The following is a 26,299-nucleotide window of genomic DNA, read 5'->3' as shown; positions in this document are numbered from 1 at the left end:
TTATTATTATTATTATTTTCTTTTCCTTTCCCTACATTTTATTTGTTGTATGATTCATTTTATTTTTATATTTTTATACTGTGAAATATATTCACCACAATTTTTATAATGCAAAAATGGAACAACTGTATTGACCTTTAAAATGAACTATACCACACATAGAGGAACAGTGGCGCCCCTGCTGGCTGTTCCGTGTAACAACAAGAGATCTGCCTGAATCCGGCCCATTTTCCTCAGTTTTTCCCTGTAAAGCAAAATCACATGATGTGTATTTTGTCATATGACACACTGATGCAAGGACTGATCCCACTGACGGACGTCTTGTGTAAAAACAAAGGCAGCTCGGGCACTTGTCTGTGTGTCAGGGATGAGATGCTGTAGCCTGCTGACATAGTTTGGTGGTAGTACTTGTTAATATGTGGAGGATGGACTGCCGAGGAGCTCTGCCTGCGATATGCACCGCTTGTTTCATCGGTAAGTTACTCTCTTCTTCCACAATAGCTGCTGTAAACACACTAGGAAAGGCACTATAGGTCTATTATAGAGATATTATGGAGATAATAGATGCCATACTAATTGAAACTGAAATGGCATAATATTAACCTTATTATAGATTTTTGTTGTGGAATAAACAAAGTATAAAAACACTAAACATGGAATAAAAAGGCATGCAGGGACAAAGTTGAATGTGAAAAGTGTGACAAATACTTTCTATAATATAAAAAGTTCATTAGTTGGGCAGTTTTAGCTTTAAAATCTAACTTTCTTGCACACAAACTTTATAACAAACCAGAATGATTGTATTGACTTACTGTGTTTAAATGATCTTATGTTAAATTATGTTGTATAATATCTATATATAAGGACTTCATCATTTCTGCTGTCAACTTTCAGGATTACAGCATTTCTTTCTGCCAGTTGAACAGAGACTTGTGTCTAAAAGTTTGAGAGAGAGAAATGTTGCCAACCCAGAGAAGCAGAGAAATCACATGACCCCTTTTCTGAATGATTGCATTTCATGAGGAGGATGGCTTGCATTCAAGAAAGCACTTAAGCACATGGCTAATGTGATTACTGCCACAATATGGGCTCTGTTTTGCTGATGTGCTTATACCTGTTGTCCTCACATGCTCAGTGGTTAGATGAATTTGAACGGTATACTTCAGTTTTTGTGGAGTGACAAATAGTAGAAGGCATTTTCCTCTTTTATAAAAGGACCACACCCACCTGCAATACTTCTTGTTTTTCATATCTTGGTTGTGTTACGGAAGCTGGATCCATGTTACAATGCATGTCTGTCTACTTAGACCATCACTACTGTAAATGACCTCTGAAACAGAAGAAGAAAACAGCTGAAAATTTACTTTGGTTATATGTATTTCTCCATTTAAAGAGGACCTATTATGCTTTTGTGCTTTTCACTTTCCTTCAGTGTGTTATATTGTTTTATGTGTATGTAAAAGGTCTGCGAAGTTATAAAATCATAAGTCCACGTCAAAGCGAGTTACTCTCCTGAACCGCCTGAGACACCACATTTGAAGTCCCGCCTTTTCTTCCGTAACGTGGTGATGTCACCAAGTAACACATTTGCATAACGGCTAGTTTGGCAACTTTAAGGTTGGGGGTTTACAAAAACAAAATGTAGAGGGAATGTAATGTATACAACACAGAGAGGTACACCGTGTCCTAGCTGGATGCGAGCAATGCAGCATTGCGCAGCAATGCCCTGTTTCTATTTATTCCTGTAGTTCGCTTCGAAAGCACAACAAGGACGAGGAACGGCTGATTTTTGAAGTTAACTGAGGAGTTATCTGATACGATACCTCCTCATTTCACTACAACAACCTAAATAAGATGACAGCTGGCTGGAGGGAGATCTCCACGAGATCGTCTGAATGTTTACTCGCTGTTGGCTGTATTGTGTGTCATTTCCAGTAAATACCACAATATTAAACGTGTGTTTTCTGTTTAAAAAGTGCAAATCTCAGAAGATAGCAAGTAGTACACACCCATCTTTTTAAGTGGTTACGTCTCCAGTCTGATCTCGACCGCACAGCTGATAGGTACGTGGTTTGTTCACATGACGTGAAAGTGCATATTTAACGGTGTGTGGACAGAGAGTGTCTGATGTTATTAGGCTGTCAGTAAATAAAGAGCCCACATATCTATCTTCTTATCTTGTTGGTTTGTTCTGTCAATAAGAATACACAACAAGGTCAATATTATTCATCATTACAATAAATTATTAGTTCTGTGGTACTATAAAAAATATAGATGCATTTCTGTGCCTGTGTTTTGCACGCCCTCAAACAAAGCTAGTTAGAGCGGAGCTGGAGCGGAGCTGGAGTTTTTCTGTTTTTTTTCGAGAGTGCAGGGCAGGAGCTTAAACCAGTATGAGAAAAGTAAAGTGTTTTTTTTAACATTAAAGCATGTACACATATTCTAGTAAAAAACCCACATACAAGTATGCACCTGAAAATAAGCATAATATATTCTCTTTAATGTGTGCAAATGTGAGCAGAAACAACAAAAAAGGGTAAGAGACTGAACCAGTGAAACTTGGGAGGCGGAGATCGTAGTTATTACTTATTATATGGTTGTTAATGTATTTGTTACATTAAAAAACGATGTCTTTTAAAGCCACAACCATTGAGGACTAATATGAGGTTGCGTGAGTGATTTTGTAAATAAGGAGAAATTATTGGTGGTGAAAATGTGAAATGCAAATAACCTTAGGCCCCTGTTAATCCTATTTAATATTTCCTCTTTTTTTGTTATTGCTTCCACTGTTGTATTAAACATTTGGGATTAGACAACATGCTCCAAAAAACACAGAGATTTGCATAATCTTTGCAGCTGCTGGTCATATCAATACTTATTTCTGCTCCTTTTATTTGAATTTTTCAAGTACTTTTTGTGCATTTTATGCCTTTTATTAGACAGCTGACAGTAGATAGATGACACAAAATGAAGAGAGAGAGAGAGAGATAGGAAACAACATGCATCAAAGGTCCAAACCTGGATTTTAAACCAGGGACGTTGCAGTTCATGATTAGGCCCTTAAACACCAAGGCGATCAGTACGACCCCAGGCAAATTGGATTGTTGAGTTTGCATTGCAGCTCTGTATTAGTCCACTACCAGACGTCAGACTGAAACATCCAGTGTCCTTCTCTTCCAGGCCTGGTGGTGAGCCAGACCACACTGACTCCTGCTGTGATGAACACCACTATCATTGAGAACGCGAGCAGTCTGACTATGACTCCCGTGATTCTCAGCAGCACGACCCCGGGCTGCTTTACATACAACACTTCTACTTGTGAGCCCTGTCCGCCGGGATCGCAGTACGACAACAGTGAGTCATCGACCATGTCATCTGACGTGAAGCCACCATTGTAAGATGACCTGTAAGATTTCTAACTACAAACTATATGCTTCTCTATCCCTCCGCAGACACCTTGCTGTGTGCGTGCTGCTCTGACCCCGGGCTGTGTCTATTTCCTGGAGCCTGCCTGCCATGCACCAGAGGTTTCTATCAGCCACTTGCAGGACAGCAGCAGTGTCTGCCCTGCAAACAAGGCTTCTACACAAAGTAAGGACACAGATTGTGCCAACAAATTATTTTACTTCTGATGGTATCAATTTCATGGTGTCAATTTTGTGTGTGTTTTACAATACTGCACAGTTTCACTGGAAGCCCATTATGTCACCCCTGCCCTCCTGGATCCTTCAACAACATCACCGGAAAAGACAGTTGCACAAGTTGTTCACCAGGTGTGTTTATTTAGGTACATTCATAGTACTGTTGTAAATCAGTAACTAGTGATATGCATTCAGACAAAAACAGCAGTATGCTTGTCTTCAGAAATTAGATTACAAGCTCGCAAATGAATAGAAGATGTATGATTTCTAATTTACATGCAATGATCTTATCATAGTTTCATGTAATCTAAAATTTGAGAGAATCACGTGTGTTGAGTTATCTTCCGTCTGCCGCTTTCAGGCTCCTTTTCATCGCAGCAGAGCTCCACCTCGTGTGCACCATGTGCACAAGGAAGTTTTTGCAGGTAAGTTGCACTTTAATGTCACCGGCTTTCTGCTCCTTTCTTTTTGTTGTTTCGTAACAGCAACCAGGAATCAGTGTGGAACGTTCATAACTACATCTGTGTTTGGAGAATTACTTATCTAACAACATCACATGATTTCATCCCATGGTTCTGTTTGGCAGCACAGAGGCAACCACACACAAACACACACACACAAGACCAGTTACACAGTCGCTGCTTTGATTAATCAGCAGAAGGTATGAACATGTATAAGGCATGTATGATCATGTCCCAGCACATATGAACAGGACTTGGGAATATAAGATGGTAGATTCAGGAGCTAGATGACCATTATCAATCCCTAGATAAGGGCTAAGGTTTGGGAGGTCTCCTGGCGTGTTCTCAGTCTGTCTTTTGGGCTCTATTCCCAGACTACCTCCACAGGGAGACATTTTTGAGGCATTTTGATCAAAGCAAAGGAGGATGAGCGAAAGAACAGCAGTTACTCAGAACTCCTTCCGCATAATATCTGAGCCGATAAACCCTGTAAAGGAGACTGATTTTGGCATCTAGTAACTGGGACTTCATTCAAAGCTCATGACCATATAGGCGAGGGTTGGAATGAAGATCCATTGGTAGACCTTCACGAAGACCTTCATGTTTAGGCTCAGCTGTTCAGTTGTGGAAGAAGTACTCAGAACCTTAATTTAAGTATAACTAGTAATACCACATTGTAAAAATACTTTGCTACAAGTAAAAGTCCTGCGTTCAAAATTTTAATTGCGTAAAAGTACAAAAATATTAGAATCAAAACTACTCATTATGCAGAATGGCCCATTTCAGAATAATATATATTATATTACTGGATTATAATTATTAAAGCATTACTTTATACATTACATTAATATTGTAGCTGGTCATGGTGTGGTAAATACTTAACTGCTGGGCAGCTTAATCTACAATAATATATCATAACTTATTAGTTGATTCAGATTATTAATACAAAAGATAAATCTATAAAATAACTGAAGCTGTCAGATAAATGTAGTGCAGTAAAAAATAAAATATTTACCTCTGAAATGTAGTGGAGTAGAATTATAAAGTAGTATCAAATGGAAATACCTCAAAATTGTACTTAAAGCAGCAGTGAGTAGAAATGGAGCAACTCTGATTAAAAAAAGTTATTTTTACAAAACGGTCACTATATCCTGACAGTAGTGCTTGAGACAGGTAATCTGAAGAAAATCATGTGCTTCTGTGTCCTCCAGTGCTCGTAATGGCATCTGAAAGATTTCACAAACCGGAGGAAAACAACCAATCAGAGCCGAGCTGGAGTCTGCCGTCTCTGAGCAGCTGTCAATCACTTGCAAACTCTGATTAAATGGTCAAACTAGGCAGCGCTGATCAAATATGAATCAATATTCTGTTACTGTAATGCCTATTTCTCACCTCAAATGTTTTCAGAATCATCTTGTAGTGTACTGTTTAGCTGTAAAATAAGAAAGTTTGTGACCTGGCAGCCGTGTTGAGATCAGTTGAGGAAATACCAAGCACCGCCCACCAGCCGGAGCACAGCCAATAGGAACGCTTTCTCTGAAATGACCTGCGATTGGCCTGAAAGCAGAGCCATGAGGAGGTGCAAGTCTAGTTTTCTCTCAGAACATCTGAATTACAATATGCTGGAAGGTTATTATGGATTTTTTACCCAATGATGCCAAAAACATTCTGCCTACTCCAGCTTAAATCTCTAATCATTTCTTATACAGTTTGTTTGTTAGCACTATGAAACCAACCAAGCTGCAACAACAGTTCTAAACTAAATCAGCTTAAACATTTCTTAAAAATGCCTCTAAGTTATTTGGGGCAGTCGTGAAAACAGTCACAAGCAAGCGTCTCTCTCCCTCTCTTACAGCTCCATTGGTTGTAGCCAGTGCCAGATGTGTCCTGGAGGAACAGAGGCCCTACAGACTGCCGCTACAGTCTGCTCACCATGTCGTCCAGGTGATTCACATTATAACATGAAGCTACAGGCCGCAAATAGTAATGCTTATGAGTACTGTGGCTCAAGATAGAAAAGGGGAAACATGAATCTCCATCCAGGTGATATGTGGTTTTGAACAGGCATGCACAAGGCTCCCCATCAGGCCATGTGTCAGATCTGCGGCAGTGGCTACTTCCAGATCCACTATGGCCAGGAGAGCTGCGATGTGTGCCCAGAGGATCACTACTGCCCTGTGAGTACTGCACCTTCTGGCTAACCAGAGGACATGAACCTGCGTGACATCTTGCATATGTTTGTTGACAGAGCATGTTGTTCTCTCAGAGTCCAGACGTGAACCCCATCCTGTGTCCCAACGATGCGTTTTGTCCAGAGGGCAGCTTGTCTCCAGGCTACTGCATGGAGACTTTCTTCCGCAAAGAAGGGGAAACTTGTGAGCTGGCTCCTGTCACTATTTCTCTTTTAGTTATTGGAGGAGGGGGTAAGTATGTAACGCCTAACTGTCCAGTATGTTTTCCTCATGTTTCAGAACTTCTTTTGAAATGCATCTTTACTTAACATCATGTTAAAGGCAATGGATTACGGCTATGATGCTTTTAAAACTGATTGCCTTTAAAGTTGACATGCTTCAAGCTGCAATGTCCCACATTGTGTAATCTGATTACACACAAAACAAGTGCTTTAAGTATTAATAGCCGGTGTTTGATATAGTAATGGTTCATAGCTCCCTTTGGATAACATTAGGCATACATATTTTCTGTAGCTTAAAGGGACAGAGCTTGTTTTTTCAGATGAAAAAAAACTGAACATGCAGTGGAACTTAAGAAAACGCTGAGGAGCTTTCCACTCTTGACTTAGCAATGACCGGTTAAAAAGGACTATAAAATTATTAATACTCTTCTGTACAGACTGAATTGTTTTCTTATAACTATATAAATGCAAATCAACCTTGTTTATTCAAACCTCAGTCCACTCAGCAATGAAATAGAAAAGTTTTATCGTTGACGTTTTCTTTTTCTTGAATTGTAATTTATTTGTTTATTACTGTACATATTTAAAGGGGACCTATAATGCTTTTGTACTTTTTCTTTTTAGTATGTTATATGGTTTTTTGTGCATTTAAATCGCTGCAAAGTTACAAAGTCCACGCCAAAGGGAGTTACTCTTCCCCACAGAAACACTGCTCCGGCACTGCCTGAAGTCCTGCCTTTTCTTCCGTAACATGGTGATGTCACCAAGTAACACATTTGCATAATACCTGCCTAGCGGCTAGTTTGGCACGCCCTAAAACAAAGCTAGTTAGAGCGGAGCTTGAGTGGAGTCCGAAGAGTTTAGTTTGGCTGACCAATCACAACAGAGTTGGCCAGCTGACCAATCAGAGCGGACTGGGCTTTTCAAAATACAAGTATTCACCTGAAAATGAGCATAATAGGTCCTTTTTAAATTGACAATATGCATTCCTTACTGCAGATTTCATATATCAACTAAGTATTGTTCTGGAGATGTAGTTTATGCCCATGATATTTGACTCTTTAAGTTCAGAGAAACTTTTTATCCAATAACTGTTACCGAAACAGTAACACCCCTTTTACGCTGAGACCACTTGCACAAACAGGACATATATAAAATGAAATAAGAATCATGCTCACGGATCAATACACTTTTGTGTATGTGTAATACTGTAGATGGACATTTCCTGTCACATCCTCAGGTGTTTTTCCTCTCTCTTTCCTCAGTGGCCCTGCTCTTCATCATTTTAATGGTCCTACGTCGGCGGAGAGACACTGATGGAGAACTGTCTGTAGCCCGAGCTCCATTATTACGCAAAGAGCGACCTCAAGGTCGATTCTATGGGATCCCCTGTGATGCAGAACCTGTATATGCTGGATGGTGAACCAAAGGACCTCTGCCCAGCCTTCCTAAGTGCTTAGTAGGACAACACCAACTGAAGTCTTATCTCCATATGGGTCCCAACTAAAGACAAACGGACTGATGGAGGAAGACTGATGGTAAAACACTGGACTGGTGCCTTGAGAGTACTTTGACAATCCACCAGCTTTTTTTTTAATGCGGTACATTTGAATATATTATTGAGAAACAGAAGCTTTTTTTGTGAATTCTTGTAGTTTGACACTGTTACAGTTGTTCCACTCAGAGACAAACACACTCCTTTTGTAAACTAGATTATTGGATTATGAGAGGTATGCTGGAACGCTGGTAACGAGATGCGTAACTCGACATGGTGGGAACCTCTCCCTCTTATGAAAAGCACTTTTTTTTACAGAGGTAATTGATTTACTTTGCACTTACATGTTGGTAGCCTTGTGAATGCCTCTATTATCTCTTGTAGTGTCACAGTTACAGAGAAGTGTAAACTGTGTTTGGTTGGTTCCTTGTGTTTATAATGCATTACAGCGCATCGTGTTGTCTGTAGTTTCATTGATACCTTTGCTCCATGTTTTTCATCTGCTTTTTTAAGGTTATTATTTGTATGTTTTAAAGTAAAATAAATAAAAATGATTAAATTGAGCCTCATTTCTTACTTTTTTCTACTTATTTGAATTTTATTGCAATCGTAAAATAAAATGGTTTTAAAAAATATATATATATATGAAAAAAATATGAACATTTTAAGTTTTTATTTCCCTCAATTGTTCTTGGATTCCACGTTGTTACTGTGCATGTCTGATTGTATATCAAATTTGTAGACCAAACTCTTTAATGGGACACTATTAAACTAATTAATCCCATCGTTGGTGACAGAGGGCAAGCATGAATATCATAACCAGTACAGCTTTTCTGGCATCATAAAAAAAAAAAAAAAAATGACTACTAATGTTTTAAGTCCAGTTTGCCCCATCATGTCCCACACATCTTGACATCTTTGACCTCTTAAAACCCTCACTGATTTTTCTTCTTTTTTTAGGTATAATCATCCCAACACAAGTATTACTTGAAGTGGCCAAAACACATGGAAATTGTAAAAACTTACAAAGCCTCTATAATATATTTTATTTCATTAATGTTTGTGGTACTTTTGCTGCAGATCCATGCATTTTGAATATCTTTCTGGATTTAATGGCCTTTCTTTTTGTATAAACTGTAATTACTGACTGTTTGTCTGTCTGTTTTCTAACACGCTAAAGCAGGATTGAGAGGTTTACTGCACACCATAGGCCTTTGTTACAGCAGACATTTTGACATGTCATAGCAGGAAAGGCACACGTGTAATAACATTATAGTGACTGTATTCAATTTCCAGATCCAGGGCCACTGAACTGTACTCTCAAAGGGAACAACGTTAATGTTATTAGCTGCTATGACAAGTGAAACATATCTATTCAGTGGATACTGCAAGGTTTACCAGACTGAAGGAAAGAGAGAAGTCTCTGTGTTTTGGTCACACAGCACTGAACAATTCTTTCCACATTATGTAAACATCCAACGGGAGACTGTGACAAATGGCACATCTCTATATCAGATAAACATGTTTACACAGTGTGACAACCATGGAGCAGAAAGACAGATACAGCTGAGAGCCGAACACACGACTGTGAGTTGAAAGTAATAACATGCACAGAAAGTTGATGCTGGAGTACATAACAGACTTTCTGGAGCCTTAAAATGAGCCTCCACAAGGATTTTAGGATTATCTGTGTTAATATATTTGTTATCAGGATTTTTATTTCTATTCCAGATGGAAGAGATCCTTTACTTAAGTAAAAATAGCCTTACAAAAAGAAGTATACTTCAAGTTTATTTTATGAAGTAAACTTTAGTATAGTTCAGGTTTAATCCCAAGTATACTTTATGTAACAAGTATACTAATATCAATGTTCTAGTAGTATACTTATAAGTGTACTACTTGAATACTTCTTGGGACTAAATTGGCCCAAATTTATAGAAGTATACTTTAAATTTAAGAGTAGTAAACCTATAGTATACTTTTAGTTTCCTAGTTACAGTATATACTTATAGCTCACTTTTTAGTTTACGAAAGTACACTTTAAAGTATACTCTCCATAAACTACTAGTTTAATAGTTGTTACTGCAAGTATACTTGTAAGTTTTGTTTAAGTAAACTTATAGTACTTAGCCAAATATACTTTTCTGTAAACTTTTCAGTATAAGCCAGGTATAATTGGACTTTTCTGTATACTTGTCGGTATAAGCCAAGTATACTTAAGTATAATTTTGTTAAGTGTATCTCTGATAAGTACATAAAAAGTAAACTGAAAGTATACTCTCTTATTTCAAGTTTTTAAAGACGTATACTAATAGCACACTTGAATAAACTTATTTTTTTTGTAAGGGTAACAATGCTAGAATGTAGAAATACTCCATTACAATTTAAATAAATCCTGTATCCAAAGTTGACTCTAGTAAAAGTACAGTAGCAGTAGAAGTATTTGCAGCAAAATACTTTGTAAGTTTAAAAAGTAAAAGCACTGATCCAGAATTGTCTATTATTGTATATATTTTATTAGTGGATTGTTATTATTGATAAGATAAGATAAGATAAGATAGAACTTTATTAATCCCAAAGGAAATTGTTGTGCCAGAGATTGCTCAAAAATACAACAAAATTACAACAAGTTCAAGTGCATAAAATACAATGTATAAATAAAGTACCAAGAAAAGTACTATTTCTAGCAACAGTGCCTAAAGGAATAACAATTAAGTAAGATACATTTAGTGAAATGAGTGAATAAGATAAGTAAAATAAAAAAAGTAAAGTAAGATAAAAAACAAAATGCATTAATGATGCATTAACATGTAAGGAGCATTTTAATGTTGCTGTTGGTCGAGGTGGAAATAATCTGCTGTTGGGTAGTTTAATATAGGCCTAAAACAATAATTCATGTTCTATAAGCTCATGTTTTAAAAAAAAATATTTAAGTGGCTGTCAAATAAATGTAGTGTGGTGAAAAAGTACAATAATTCCCTCTGAAATTTGGCAGAATAGAATAATACATTAGCAAAAAAAAAAAAAGGAGGAAATATTCCTATATTTTGGATATTTTTGGTAGATATTTTTAACATACACACGGAAACTTCTTTAAATCTAATTCTCAAATTCATTCACATAATACTAGACAGGTTAATCATCTTCACCTGCCTTTTTACAAAACAAAACATGGTCAGTACTCCCTCAGATATCGTGTTGTACAAATATGGAACACCAAAATACATGTTATCAAGAGCTCGTTATCCTTAGAACATTTTTAAAGGAAATTATCATCACATTTAATTCATGATGTCTAATTATCTTTTGATATGTTTATATACATTTTCCTTTCTTTTGTGCTGTTTTTTGTATGTATTTCATTGTTTTTATTGGATTGTTTTCCACTGTTGGTTAGGTTTTTCGGCACATTTTGTGTACTTTTTGTTGTTGTTTAACTTTTATTGTATTTTTAAAATGATGTTAATTTAGATCTTTCTTCCTTTTTTGTTATTTTTTTTCTCCTGGGGTTGGGGGGAAGTCCTTTGTATAAGCCTGGGGCTTCTTGACCTCTCCTGAGACATTTTCTTTTTTTTTTTTCATTGAGTAGATTTTGTGCAGTTTTATATATGTGCAAATAAATAAATAAAAAATAAATAAATAAATATGTTTAGATATATATATTTTTTTTTCTGTACTGTTTTTTGTATGTATTTCATTGTTTTTATTGGATTGTTTTCCACTGTTTGGTTAGGTTTTTCTGCACATTTTGTGTACTTCTTGTTGTTGTTTAACTTTTGTTGTATTTTTAAAATTATGCTATGTTTATTGTTATTTATTATTATTATGTTATTTTTTTTCATTGACTGGATTTTGTGCAGTTTTTAGATATGTAAAAAAAATAAAAATAAATAAAAAATAAATAAAATAAATAAATGTAGGCCTAAAACAATAAATCATGTTCTTTATTAGCTCATGTTTTTAAAAAAAATGATTTAAGTGGCTGTTAAATAAATGTAGTGTGGTTAAAAAGTACAATAATTCCCTCTGAAATTTGGCCCATTAGAATAATACATTAGCAAAAAAAAAAGAGGAAATATTTGGGATATTTTTGGTAGATATTTTTAACATGTGTGTCCAGTACCAGTGGCTAGGGGGCGGTGACGCACAGTGTCCTAGTAACTCTGGATGCGACAAAATTGAAGTTTGTCCACAACAGGACTCCGTACATCCGTCAGGAGACAAGCATGGCGGCCGCTCTGGCAAGGAGGGTGTCCGGTTTGTACATAATATTTAACCTTCATACTTACTTATTTCACTCTCTTAACCCCGTAAATGTTTAGTGTTTTATCCGTCTTTAATGCACTGAACTGTGGGAACAATTGTGCGCAGGAGTAGTTTGTTATCATAGATAGTAGGTGAAGTCGTTTCTCATGTTGTCTTCATGTTGTCCTTGTTGTCTAACAGGGCTGCTGAGGCCGCTGTCGGTCTCTCTGGCTGCCAGGACACCACAGCTCTGTAAGCTCTCCATCCTCCTCCAGCCTCCACCTCTCTACAGCTCTGCTGCAGCCGCTCTCCGAGCTCCTCAGCCGGCTGCAGTGTGTCAGACACCCCGGTACAACCTCCTACGACGGTAAACACTGCTGCTGACATTCACACTACTGTCAGGTGCATATTAATAGAGCAATAGCTACTGTAACCACGTCGTAGTAAGATCAATATCAACATATATGTCTCCATTTAAACTCTGTACGTCGTGAATTACATTATATTTACACTATAACACCCTCGGCACAACATAAAGCGCCTGGGTCAGTCCTCCATGCTGGTAGCCATCAGGCTCCACAACCAAAGCTGATCCCCACATGAGAACTATGAGGACTTTAAACATACACTATCTGAAACCATCTTGGACTCTAACCACTGGTGCACTTTACACTTACTTTACACTATACATCCTATATACCACTTTATAGACTGCACATAGGTTGTGGCGGTACTGAGTTCCCCAGACTTTTGTTGTTCAGTCAGAAGACTGAAAAACAGTTCCCATCCACATAATAATATAAAATAACATGCCTTCTTAATAATAATAATAATGAACAAATGCCTCTTCAATAATGAACAAATGCCTCTATATTAACAAACAATTAAGGAAACTGAAATATTGGTTTGGCTTTTCCTTTTACCCTCCTTTAAAGTTTTCCCAAATAAAATACACTAAAAGAAATGGGTATAAAGGGTTTCATTGAAAATCAACAAATGAATAGAATACAAAAATACAGCCTGCAGGCGTTAGGCTATTGTAAGGCAAGCCAGATCGTTGCACAAATAGTACCTAAACGTCCCAGTGCAGGTAACCCAATTGGTTGGCACTTAACTTGTTTCCCCAACTAGGAGAGTCAACACTCTCAACAAACAAAACACAAAGATCACAGAATCCCAAAAGGGCCCAAAACAGACCAGAGTTTCTGGTAAAGCTGATAACACATGTTGCATTGAGTGAAGGAGAGATCAGAATGACACTGGGTGTGCAGTTTCCCTCCTCTTTTAAGCCCTACAGAAAGGGCGTCGTTACACCCTGATTGGCCAAGAGGGGAATGCACCAAGCTGCTCTCAACTATCATTTAAGAGCCAGTCCCCACACCCTGCGCAACAGGTGAACTGAATAACCCTCTAATCACTCAGCAACTCAACCAAAAAAACACCAGGGAAAAGGGAAACAACAGCAAGCACCAGAGAATTGGCAGCTGCCACACTGTTATGTACATATTACATTTATATTTATTGCACATATTACATTAATTTATTGACAGACTGCACACACTATGTTCACCCATTCACTCTGTATCTTTTATATCTCTATTATTGTTTTTATAATTTTTGTATACCTTTACCTCTCCTGTGTTTCACTCTGTTTGCTGATGTTTGCTGATGTTGCTGCTTTGACACCTGAATTTCCCTCTGGGGATTATAAAGGTTCATCTTATCTTATCTTATCTTATCTTATTTTATCTTATCTTATCTTATCTTATCTTATCTTATCTTTGCTGGGGCTGTTTTGTATTTGTTTGAGCCTTTGTTCTATTTAAAGGAAATCTCAATACTACAACACATATTTTATTTTATTTTATACTGTGTTTGTGTGCTTTTTGTGGCAACAAAATCAGAGTTGGTATTACAGTCTGTGGAGGTGCAGCCAAACATTATACTTCTACTTCTTGTCACTTGAAAACTACTTTATTGTAATGATTGAATATCCAAAACCACAAACAAAATGCTGTTCCAACACATTTGTATCTGGTGCAGCGAGAAATCTCAGAGATGGATATATCAAAACTAGGCTTCGAAGCTTCGACCGTTGCCATGGTATTAAACCTCCAAATTACTATTCGATAATATATATATGTATACATACCCACAACATTATTCAACATTAAATTATTAATAGTTATTCTCAGACGGATATCACTGTTTGTTGTGTGTAGAGGTACGTGCGTCTACAGTAGTGCGGCAGCGGCGCCGTCCCTGGCACTGAAGCTGAGGAGATGGAGACAGACAGAAGAAGATGCAAGCCTGCCGCGCTGCTCCGCAAACCTTTGAATACCTTTGAATATTCCCCACCGAAGCTTCAAAGCCCCAAAGATTTTTATTTGGGACAGACCTATCCCTAATATCACCCCTTTTTATCAAAGACTTACATTTAAGAGGTATTAGTTTCTTAATCAAAACCAAATGAAACTAATATTTATTTGTGTTAAGTGATAAAAGATTGTTCTACATTTTGAGTGAATTGAACCTTCTTTATTTAAAAAGTGTTGTGACCTTTCTCTACTCTGCTTCTCTGTGTGTTGCTGCAGGGTATCGGCACTTATTCCCAGTGTGACTCAACAACCAAGCAGAAGTCTGACGTATGTCAGTCTGAAGAAGGGGAAGAGGAAGAGTGTAAAATCCGTGACAGACCGGTTCATGAGGCTGCATTGTGACCTTTGGATCAGACGAAAGGTACTCGATGACTCTTTTACTGTGAACTGCCAAAATCACTGATTTCTTTTCTTTTCACCTTTGTACCTGCTGACCACAGAGGTACTTTTGGTCATATCTCACAGGTGCTTTATACTATCATTCAAATTCTTCATGACTTTGTCAATCAATTTGTTCCTTATCACTTCATATCATTTTGTGTTTCTTTTTTAATTTGAGCTTAAATAATCATTTTAGATACCAATGTAGTCCGAAGCACCCAGTTGTAGCCAATACACTTTTAATAGATCAAATGTTTTCCATGTGTCCTAATTTAATATATCACACACTATCAGGGGGGTAGGGACAGTCATTTTGATTTTGTCATTTAACTTTCCTAAATCAATCTTTTTTCTTTTTTTTTCTTCAAATGACATTAATTACATGACTTATAATGTTTTGAGAAGAAATAAGTTAACATTTTGCTATGGTAGTTGTTTCTTACAGTAGTTTATGTAGTCCTTGTATGTCAGATATGTTGGTAGGATGAGGATTAAAGACAGTGTTTCCAATCTGACTTCTTGTTTTCGGGTGTAAACAGGCTGGATACAAGAAGAAACTGTGGAAGAAGAAACCTGCCAGACGAAAGCGCCTGAGGGAGCTTGTATTCTGTAACAAAACACAGAGCAAGCTTTTCGATAAAATGACAACCTCTTTTTGGAAAAGGAGGAACTGGTTTGTTAATGATCCATACCTGAAGTACCACGATCGGGTCAACCTCAAACTGTAATTTGCTGATTCATGTAGTGACATCTTGTTTTCTGTATTAATGTTATATACGTAATAAAATCATATATCTTGAATGATCCTTTTCTTTGACATGCTGTTTCAAGATAACCAGACAAAAAAGATGAACACACAGTCAAAGTTTTGCTTCATATTTAATGGCTGTAAATCGATTTAAACAGAAATATTTAACCTAGTAGAACGATAAATTGATAGTCACGAACCATCATGTCACCACTTCACTTCTTTTTGTTTTATATTTCACAATCAAGTTGAAATTTAAGTAATTTGACATTCTGGCCTGCCAGAACAAAATTTCTTAGGATAACTTAAGTGGTTTCTCCTCATGGATAAATTCAAAGTGGCTAATTTATTAGTAAATAAGACGTTATTCATATATATGTGTATAGCCAACATGTATGTATAGTCGTAACATTTCATATTCTTTCTACAAAGCAACCAAAAATGACCCAAAATAAGTCATTGTTTACCAGCAAGGCATCCGAACAAAATCATTTAAGAAATCAAATTTTCATACAAACTAATAACAAACATCATGCAATGATGAGTTTATCAGTCTACGCACAAGTATACAAATCTGCTACTTAGCAATGTGTTTTTTTTTCTCTGTTTTACTTTGCATGAATTTTAATAGAAGGAAATCACCTCCAGCACTAACACTGATACCACTAACATTGAAACACAATCTGATTTTTTCACCATTTATCCATTAAAAGGACATTTCATGTGCATAACAAGTGTATCTACAACATCAGAGTGAATGACGTGTAAACAGAACAGTTGTACCTGAGAAGCTTTTGTTTCAAACTTCAAACCACCCTAAATGATACAGATACGATGATGGAAATTATAAATCTACCCATCAACAACAAACACAGTGATATGTTGTGTAAAATGTTGCTATGATTCAGGCTCAGTGAATTAAGTACAAGATGAAAACATAAAGTGTATCACCATGCAATATTAACTTAAATGTAAGTTTGTAAACCTGCGGACCAATAAAGTCACTGAATGAAGTCCTAAAAAATAAGCAAGAAGAAGGTAAGATCGTTGGGTTTAGTGTTGCTCAGTTAACAGCAGAGCACTACACAGTGATTTCAAATATGGAAACAGAACCATGTTTATAAACGGTAAATATTTACCCATGTTATAATCTATTTCTGCTACAGCTGAAAGTGACATATTCCTAATTGGCCTTAAATTGCAAATTAAATTTGTCAATTAAATGACAAAACTGACCAGTAGATTGTCAAAAACAGTCTGCTCCACTGAGGAAACCTCTTGTAGTACTGACTTTATTTGTCTGTTATCACTTGTTACACAAGTAATTATTTCTTTACCACAGAAGAAATAAGCAATAATGATAAAGTTATTTGTGATAATATTAAGCTACTAATCTGTCATGATTATTGTTTTATGTCATTTTTGGCCGTTTCAGAGTATTGAGGGCAGTAATTTTATATTCTAAACATAGTGCAAAATGATTGTTTAATGAGAACATAGTTGTGTTAGAAATACTTATATCGTGTGTGGAGACATTTTTGATTTTTATGTCTTTCTTTAAGGCTTTAATCGAGAGGTAAATAACAGAATATAGTCTGCCACTGCTGTCTCACTTTTCATTACCACCAAGGTTACGTTGTCTCATCTCAGAAAAAAAGTTTTTTGGGTGATTTCTGAATACTTTAATGTGATAATTAATCAGTGCTGAATTCAGCTGAATGGGGTCAAAATCTTGGCTTTTAACACATTCTCTGAGAGTGACCGTGTCACTCTCAATGCCTGCTTTATTATTCAGTGACAGTACATTCTGTTAATTGAACAGCGTACTAATGACTGGGAAGACACACATGCAATTGCCTACCCAAACCTGATATATAAAAACAATCAAATCAGAAAGATGAAGCACACACCAACTGTACATAAATACACATTCAATAACCTACAAACTCAAAATGTCTATCAGCATGGAGCCCATTCATTCATTTGTTCTATCTCAATGTTTTTAAATCATGAGCCATATACTATATATAGAGGGGTCATCATAGGTCACTTTGGTAATACCTTATTCCAAAGCAAGGCTGCTTCAGTCATGTAGCTTTTGGCCATTCAGTATTTTCACTTCTTGCAGCAAAGGCAGCTGGAGTAGTCTTTAGGACAGTTTCACATGGCTTCATTGTTCGAAGAAAGAGCGCTCCTGGATCTTGTGAGAGGCCTTAAGACTCTAAGAGGAGGCTAGAAGGGAGGACAGATGAGGATAGAGAGGGAGAGTTTAGTTAGCTAACAGCTACAATGAGTTGTACAGTAGTCAAAGGATATGACTGGCGTTATTTTGTATTTTTCTTATTGTCAACAAATCCCAAGGTAAGACCAAATCTAACAATGTGTTAGTTTGTCTCTCAAGACTTTCATACCTCCGTACCCTGTGTGTGAATGAACTTTCTCAGTCTAAATCCCATTGGTTCCTATCATAGACTGTATATAAAGTCAGACGACATGACAGCTCCCCAAAAGTGAAGCCAAAACATCTGGATCGCCCCCTGGTGGGTGGCTGCAGTATAGGTCATAAAGCCCGCCCCCTCCATGTTAGCGTGTGGGACATGGGCCAAACTAAAAAGTAAAATTACACATCAAATAAGATGGTTTCTGTCATTTTAGGTAGTTCTTATCACGCTGATGTCTGTTCAAGTGTTCATTTTTCTGTTAAGTTTGGTTTTAATTAGTTATTTGATGCTATAAAAAGGGGGTGAGACGTCATGATTGTCAGCTGTGAGTCTCTCTCGCTGATAAGCTTTGGCAGTGCTCGGCTTGCAATTGGTCCGGGCGGGTGGTTGGGCGGGACCTTGATTCCCCCCATCACTACTGCACAGACTCTGGCTCCAAATGATGTCAAAATCTCAAGAACAGCTCCCGTATCCAGGGTTATTATTTCTCCACTTCTACACAATGGGAGGAAGTGGAGACACGTCGTCCATCTTTATATACAGTCTATGGTTCCTACTGAAGACATACATCTTTAAAAGCAGGTCATAAGTATTTCGTTTTGTTTTAATCATCACATACGTGGAATTTTACCTCTGCGTTTAACCCATCCTAAGCATTTTTAGGAGCAGTGAACTGCTGTAAAGCGTCCAGTGAGCAACTTGGGATTCAGTGTCTCGCTCAAGGACACTTCGACATGGGATCGAACTGCCAACCTTGTGATTAAAGGACGACCCGCTCTACCCCCCGGAGCCACAGCCGCCCCATTTTTGAAAAGGAGTCAATAGCTGGGCATTAGCTTTTTGAAAACACTGCTAAAATAGGAGTGAATAGTGTATTTGTTTGGGACTATTTTCAGCTGCGGATTAATACGCCTTTGGTCCTCTACTGAGCAGCAGAACGCTGTATGTGGGACTGACTTAAATAAACTGCAGTGTCCATGTTCATTGTGATGTAGGAACATGTCACCCGGTGCAACAGAGTGGCTCATTGTCCTCATTTTAGACAAAAAGATGTTCTATGGCACAGAGGAATAAGCAATATCATGCTTCGGCTACACAGACAATATTCATTCATGGGATGAATTCATTGTTTTTCAAGGGATTTGTTGACTATAAGAATAATATAGAATACTGCTGGCCGTATCCTTAAAATGGTGCTGCTTCATTTAGCATCACCATGCCAAACAAACTGATATTAGATGTTGAAATGTATTAATGAACACCCGTTCATTCCAGGGGCTGATTATGCAGAGTCATTTCCATAAACATCACATCAAACGTAGAAGTTATTATCAGGGCTGAAATACACCAGAAGGCAACTCATGTCAATATGTCAACCATGTTTTCCCATGCCACATTTCCAAACAAAGTGAGCAACTGCAATCATGCAAGAGTAAGATCACACGTTATTCATTTGAACGAAACAATAATTCCACTAACTCAATACACGGTTCAGCTTCATCAGTGCAGAAATCCTACTGCAGAAGTACTGAACCATGATGAATCATTTAGCTACACAGCAGCAGCAGAAATGAGTGAATCGGTGAGTGAATCGGTGAGTAAATCACCACTCTCAAGGGGCAGTTAGAGTCAGGCAGCAGCTGAGCAGCCATGTTGATGAGGCAGTCTACCTCAGGAGCCTTCCTTTTAGACAGCCTGAGCTGCGGAGAGCATGATGCCGCCCGCACCCCTTTCCCCACCTCCTCAGGCTGCTCCGGAGCTGGAGGAGAGGGAGGTGGAGAGGGTGTGGAGGACTGGGGTGTCATTGAGGACGTGATAGACTCGGACTCAGAAGGTGAAATGGTCTGGGACAGCAACTCCTTGGAGTCATATTGGTCCAACCGCAACACCTCAAACTCTGTCATGTCAAAATCCTCTCCTGTAGCGTGAAAAAAGGTTGGTGGAAGGGATGAATAACATGTAAATCCTGTGACTATTGAGTTGAAAGCAAAATCCTTTTTGTGTGATTGCTGTGGAGTGGATTTTGGTCAGCTGGGATTATGAAACATCATAATGCATTATCATTCTGCAGACCACAGAGCAGAGACTAAATAGGAAGTTATGATACACTGAGGCCAACATGCCTAACAAGCCTGTTCTATTTTTAGTATCTTTATGTTGTGTATAATTGACCACATTGTTAAAGTTTAAAAAATGTCACAATAGTTTTAAAGGACATTTTTGTGATATTACATATTTTTCATGTTGTCAACAAATCCCTTGAAAAGACCAAAACCAACAGTGAATTGATCCTTACAGCTTATCCTCTGTGTGATAGACCTTCATTGTTTTACAAAAACAACAGTGAGCCACACTGTTACACTGTTGAGTGACATGTTCCTTCATTGCAATGAACATGGGAACTGTAGTTTACTTTTAATCAATCCCAAATTCACCATCCTGCTGCTATAAATACTCACTAAAGCACCAAATGTATATTAACACTACTGAAAATAGTCCCCAACAAATACACGGTTCATTCCTGTTTTAACAAGAACATTACATTGTCCAACTGTTTTTGGAAGCTACTGAGCATTTTTTTTAATTAAATATATTTGGTGGGAACCAATGGACTGAGAGCCACAAGCAGGGTGTGGTCAGGAAGTATTTAGAGACGGACTAAAACATAGTTCTGGTCAGTTAATGGGATTTGTTGACAATAACAAAATACATATTATAACCAGACTTATCCTTTAAATCATGGAGAATCCATAATTAAGCGTACTCATAAAATGACAGCAGCTATGTTAATAATATGCTCTGATATTAACAGAATCAATTTAGCCACTCACTTACTTACTTAGCATTATTATTATTATTACTAATATTTTGTAAGTTTGGTTGTTTTTTCTTACTTTTTTCTTTTCTTTTATTTATTTAATAATTTTTTTTATTCTTTTTCTTTTATTTGTATTTATTTTTTTATTTTTTTTATTCTTTCCCCTCACATAGTATATTGCTTTTGGATTTATGATTGCGTTGTGGCATGCGCTCTGTCTTGGTCAATGATATTTTGTGATGGGAGGTATTTTGTATCTTGGAGAACAAAGTGCATGTATTGGTTAGCTGAGTCAATAAATAAAAAGTAAAACAAGATATTAACAGAAATAATCTCAATTCCTTGTTTGATAAAAAGATCAGTTGTGCCTCAACTGTGCAGATATTTCAGTCCAGCGTAAACAGTTGTGTCTAAATCTACAAAGGAATAATTATCAGCTGAAATCCCCCCAGCTACATGTGAGTTTTATCACAGGGTGGTTAGCCTGGCAGCGCTGCGAGGTCTGACCTGCTCCAAACAGGAAGGCAGGACTGGAGTTAGGGGCCCACTCAGGAAAACAGAGGTCCTGAACAATATCTGTCAGCTTAAACAAGCTCGAACAGGAAGACAGAAATCTACAAGATAATCTGTTTTACACAAACGAACCAGGCACTGCTATTGCATTATAATGGCACCATTATGGCTGATATTCTCAACACTACAACAGAGTTTTTAATATGCCTCTATTAGCTTGTACATTTCTGTGCTGGTCAGAGTAATGTCTGCTCACCTTTGTTGCAGCTCTCCGACTTGCTGCGCATCATAGTCCTGGTCCTATGCTGCTGTGCTTCTGCAGGCTGCGTAGCACCAGGGCCGGTGTTAACGGGGTCAGACTGATAGGAAGACAGATCCTGCATGCTGAAGCTCCTCAGTCTGTCTGACAGGACCCCTTGGCTCTAGAACAGGTAACACCACATATTCAGTTTAGTGTCAGCAGCCATATGTGACAGCTAGAGCATCGATCATCTTTAGGGGTGATAATCGGCTACTTCAAAAACAAACACTCATAAACCTACTTTATTATGTGAGTAGCAAACATGACAGGCATGGACGGATTATGAGACAATGGACCTCTGTGCACAGACATGTAAAGGGCCCCTACTCCTCATACATACAGTAAGAACCACAGATTCAAGAGACATCTTTTTGGTAATTTTGCATCCCTTTCTAGATGTTTTGCATCTCTTCGTGGTTGTTTTGTGTTTCTTTGTGGTTATTTTGTGTCTCGTTTTGGTTGGTTCGTTTCTCTTTGTGGTTGTTTTGTGTCTCTTTTTGATTGTTTTGCATCTCTTTGGACGTTTTGCATGTCTTTATGGTCTTTTTGTGTCTCTTTGTAGTTGTTTTGTGTCTCTTTTTGGTTGTTTTGTGTCTCTTTGTGGTTGTTTTGTTTCTCTTTTTGGTTGTTTTGTGTCTCTTTGTGGTTGTTTTGTATCTTGGTAGTCATTTTGTGTCTCTTTTTGGTAATTTCACATCTCTGTGGTAGTTTTGTGTCTCTTTTTAGTTGTTTTGCAGCTTTGTAGTCATTTTGTGTCTCTTTTTGGTCATTTCACGTCTCTGTTGTAGTTTTTGTGTGTCTTTTGTGACTTCCCACAAAGAAATGTTAGCAGTAACATCAAACAGAGGCTCTGGCCCAGGGGCCCCCGAACCTGTTGGGCCCCCCGGGCCTGTGCTCAGTAGGCCCGTTCAGTAATCCGTCCATGATGCTACTGTACCCCCAGGTCAATACAAAACAAATACCCACAGTCTGCATTACCTTTGTCGCAGCCATGACTGCAGCTGTGGCGGCAACATTCAGCCCTTTTCTCCCAAAATGCACCAGTGTGTCATAGCTTTTGTCCTTCGCTTGGCAGATATACTCATCAATGTCCTGAAACAAGGACAAAAAGAAAAATCACATGAACATTGTGTCTCTATTATTATGTCACGCCTTATTTTATGCGCTGTGTTGACAGATGTTTCTTATATTGCTCGATTACTAATCTTCACCAACTCACTAATGTGTTTCCTGACTGAGACAGAGAGGAAAAAGGAAAGGAGAAAGGGAGGAACATCATGACACTTCCTCTCTCCTGTCCCGCAAACACATCTTTAACAGCTAAAGTGGAAAAGTGAATTGGCACAAAGGCACTTTTGTTCTCTAGACAGCTGCGAAGCTCAAATTCTATTACTTACAAAACCACGCAGACTAACTTAAACTGAATATTTTCACCTACGCCTTTCCTTGAACTGCATCAGCGGAAGAAAAGAAAGGTACAACAAAAGACGGGGTTTCACCTTTTCTTTTGAGGAAAGCGTGGGATGAACAAACTTCCTGTATAGCACACTGGAGCCTTTAGTGTAAGGGGACAGCAGCCACACCACGAAGGCTATCTTCAGTTCATAGTAGAAAGGAATCCTGCAATCAAGACACAAAATGATGGAGCCACTGGTACAACAAAGCATCATAACACACATGCTTTACATCTCTGTGACAAATTATGGTACGTGATATAAAAGCAGTTATTAAATTGATTAACATTAAATATCTGAAGTCACTTACCAACATAGAAACATATCTGTAAACACTTCCACAGCAGTGAATAGGGCAAATATTATCCAGTACATCATCCATTTCACCTAAAAATGTAACACAACAGTGAAAGACAGTTAAAGGGCCGGTGTGTAACATTTCAGGGGATCTGTTAGCAGAAATTTAATATAATATTAATAACTATGTTTTCATTAATGTATAATCACCTGAAACTAAGAATCGTTGTGTATTCGTAAGCTTAGGGAGCGGGTCGCTTAATTACGAGTCGCTAAATTACGAATCCTGCTGTAGCTAAGGCATAGCCCGCCCTATACTGCCTCTGATTGGCTAGTACTCGCTGCCTTCATTGGTTGGATTGGTTAGGTTTAGGCATGAGGAGTGACATCGGTTAGGGTTACGGTAAGAATATCATGGTAAGCTAATCAGAGGCAGAGTAAGACTAGTCAGAGGAAGAATAGGGTAGATCATCCCTTCGCTATAGTAGGATTCGTAATATTGTGATACTTGTAATACTTCACGGAGTCCGCCGTGTTACACCGCCATGTTTCTACAGTCGCCCAGAATGGACAAACCAAACTCTGACTTTAGAGAGCCTTTCATGTTCTTACATGACCTGAAGACCACCGTAGTTCTCCGACACGCTTGTGAAACTGCGGTAACGTGAGCCGCAGAGTGCAAAACTGTGGTACCGCCAGCCACCGTCTGACTTCTGTTGCTCCTAAAGTAGTGTTATTATGGTAAGGATGGCCTCTGAGAGAGGCGTTATCACGGTTTTGCACTCGGCGGCTCACGTTACCACAGTCTTGAAAAGAGAGGAGTGAGCAGACGGGTTTTCAGTTGGTTGCAATCTGCAACCAGACCAATAGATGCCGCCAAATCCTACACACTGTCCCTTTAAAGTAGCTACACACAACACCTTGTAGAGTCAAATCTAGGAGGACAACACTGCCTGATATCATCTCGTAACCAAAAATACAAATGATATACTCACATATTCTTTCACATCTTTCGACTTCACAGCCTTATAAGATGAGTATGCAGGATATAGTGTACCGAACACAAGTCTAGAAGACAGAAAATGTGCCAGAAACAAAACATTTAACACTACAGTCAAACAGATATTTCAAATGTGCACAAAGAAACATATCAAATCAAGACATTTGTAGATGTAATAAATCATGATTATGGACAATTATGGCAGAGATTTCAAATTGGGCTCTTGAAAAATACCTGGGTTCAAATGTCAAAAGTATTTCTCTGCATGAAAAATATCTGGAAATATGTTTTTTTTCTGTTTTCTATGTATACATTTATACAAGACATTTTGACAGGTTGTCAGATGAGACCAAGGTTCACTTCCAGAAAGAATCAAATCAACCATGCAAAGTTAGCTCTTCAGGTGCTAAACTGACAGCCATGAGGTAAAATTAGCTCCAATGTGGTTTCTTCCTTTTCTTTACATTTCTATTCGTGTGTAGACACCTGTGCTGCTTGCTGGGTGTCCTGCCAGAGACAGGACCCTGCTGAAGTGCTATACAGTCAGTTAGGCAACAGCTGTGAGAATGTGACCTGATCAAATTACTGACCCACATCATGTTGCAGCCTTCCAGCCTGACTGTGCTCTAACAGAGTTAACAAACACAAGGACACTAAAAAATAAACAGGTCATCTGTAGTAGGAGACTAAACCTTTTCTGTTGGAGATTGGACTTGACAAAAAATGACCCACATAACCTGCAGGTTGTGATCAGCCAGGGCTGAGACAGCTCTATCTATGTAACCAGACCTCCTAATCTAAATTTAATTGCCTCACTATTTTGAGGCCTGCTGTTGGTATAGGGTCTGGGTATAGCCTACACTGGCTGCAAAGCTGCTGATTCATACTTTGTGCAGGTAAAAATAACCACAACTTAAATGTCATCCTATTGTAGAATCATTCAGATTCATATATATACACATATAAGGGAATAAATCAGGATGCATGTCTTATTACATGAATAACTCTCGCATTGTAACCTGAGAAGGCTGACCCATCCCTTTGTTTTTTTTTCTTCCCAATATGGGACATCAACAGCTCCTGTTGTTCAGTCACCTCACTGACATTTAGCTTTTCTGCCAGTGAAAGACGCCTTTGATTTCTGGATCTGACTCAAATCACCATCTCATGGGTGATAATAAGATTATTCAGCCAATCACGTCACCTCTTTGTCTGTAATAAAATGATAAACACAAAGAGTGCCACAAATACAGGAGGTCTATATACAGGCCTATAGCATTCCTGCTGCTTAAAAGTACAATCCTGAGGTATTTACACTGTTTTTTTTCAGGCAACAAATAATAATAAACGGACGTCTGCTGTCCTTCACACACTGACGTCTGATTCTGATTAAAATATCAGACAATTTGCGGGGGCATGTGAAGCGCACCGCTCCTGCACCGACTATATGAGCGCCTCAAACGCCCGCAATAATCGGGAACAGCGTGTTATTATTAACCTATACTCTATGACAGAGCATATGGACAGAAAGAAATAATAAAAAATGACTTACACCACAAGTCTAGAGATGATCCAGGAGACCATTGCGCTGGAAAAGGCGACAAGACGCGCTGTCTGGTGTGCTGGGAGGAGTTTCCTCCAGATGACAGGCAGCAACGTGATGCAGGATAAACACACTACAACTCTTATCCATAGATGGCAGTGTTGCTTTGC

At 38.1% G+C, this 26,299-nt stretch overlaps 3 protein-coding genes across 4 annotated transcripts; 2 read left to right on the top strand and 1 right to left on the bottom strand.

Moving 5' to 3' along the window:
• The first annotated feature begins 276 nt into the window (after positions 1–276).
• si:dkey-21a6.5 (sushi, von Willebrand factor type A, EGF and pentraxin domain-containing protein 1) lies at positions 277–8,573 on the top strand. Its single transcript, XM_037747522.1, has 9 exons — positions 277–474; positions 3,181–3,354; positions 3,453–3,591; positions 3,685–3,773; positions 4,003–4,066; positions 5,958–6,046; positions 6,167–6,279; positions 6,369–6,525; positions 7,781–8,573. Exons 1-9 carry the CDS (start codon positions 417–419, stop codon positions 7,936–7,938), a joined length of 1,041 nt encoding a protein of 346 aa, XP_037603450.1. The 5' UTR covers positions 277–416; the 3' UTR covers positions 7,939–8,573.
• Positions 8,574–12,131: 3,558 nt separating this feature from the next.
• mrpl35 (mitochondrial ribosomal protein L35) lies at positions 12,132–15,818 on the top strand. Its single transcript, XM_037746530.1, has 4 exons — positions 12,132–12,267; positions 12,457–12,622; positions 14,850–14,994; positions 15,554–15,818. Exons 1-4 carry the CDS (start codon positions 12,237–12,239, stop codon positions 15,740–15,742), a joined length of 531 nt encoding a protein of 176 aa, XP_037602458.1. The 5' UTR covers positions 12,132–12,236; the 3' UTR covers positions 15,743–15,818.
• A 62-nt stretch (positions 15,819–15,880) lies between these two features.
• On the bottom strand, positions 15,881–26,256 carry reep1 (receptor accessory protein 1). Of its 2 annotated transcripts, none has more exons than XM_037746528.1 (8): positions 26,139–26,256; positions 24,582–24,654; positions 23,600–23,676; positions 23,335–23,455; positions 22,814–22,927; positions 21,791–21,956; positions 19,874–20,121; positions 15,881–17,994 (listed from the first exon to the last, which is right to left on the bottom strand). In XM_037746528.1, exons 1-8 carry the CDS (start codon positions 26,168–26,170, stop codon positions 17,923–17,925), a joined length of 903 nt encoding a protein of 300 aa, XP_037602456.1. In that variant the 5' UTR covers positions 26,171–26,256; the 3' UTR covers positions 15,881–17,922. The 2 variants fall into 2 exon arrangements, with proteins under 2 accessions (XP_037602456.1, XP_037602457.1); XM_037746529.1 differs by having other exon boundaries at positions 19,943–20,121.
• Positions 26,257–26,299: the final 43 nt, after the last annotated feature.

The sequence above is a fragment of the Sebastes umbrosus genome, chromosome 16 (assembly GCF_015220745.1).
Source record: "Sebastes umbrosus isolate fSebUmb1 chromosome 16, fSebUmb1.pri, whole genome shotgun sequence".
NCBI classification, from domain to species: Eukaryota; Metazoa; Chordata; class Actinopteri; order Perciformes; family Sebastidae; genus Sebastes; species Sebastes umbrosus.
This window is presented reverse-complemented; position numbering and strand designations above follow the sequence as displayed.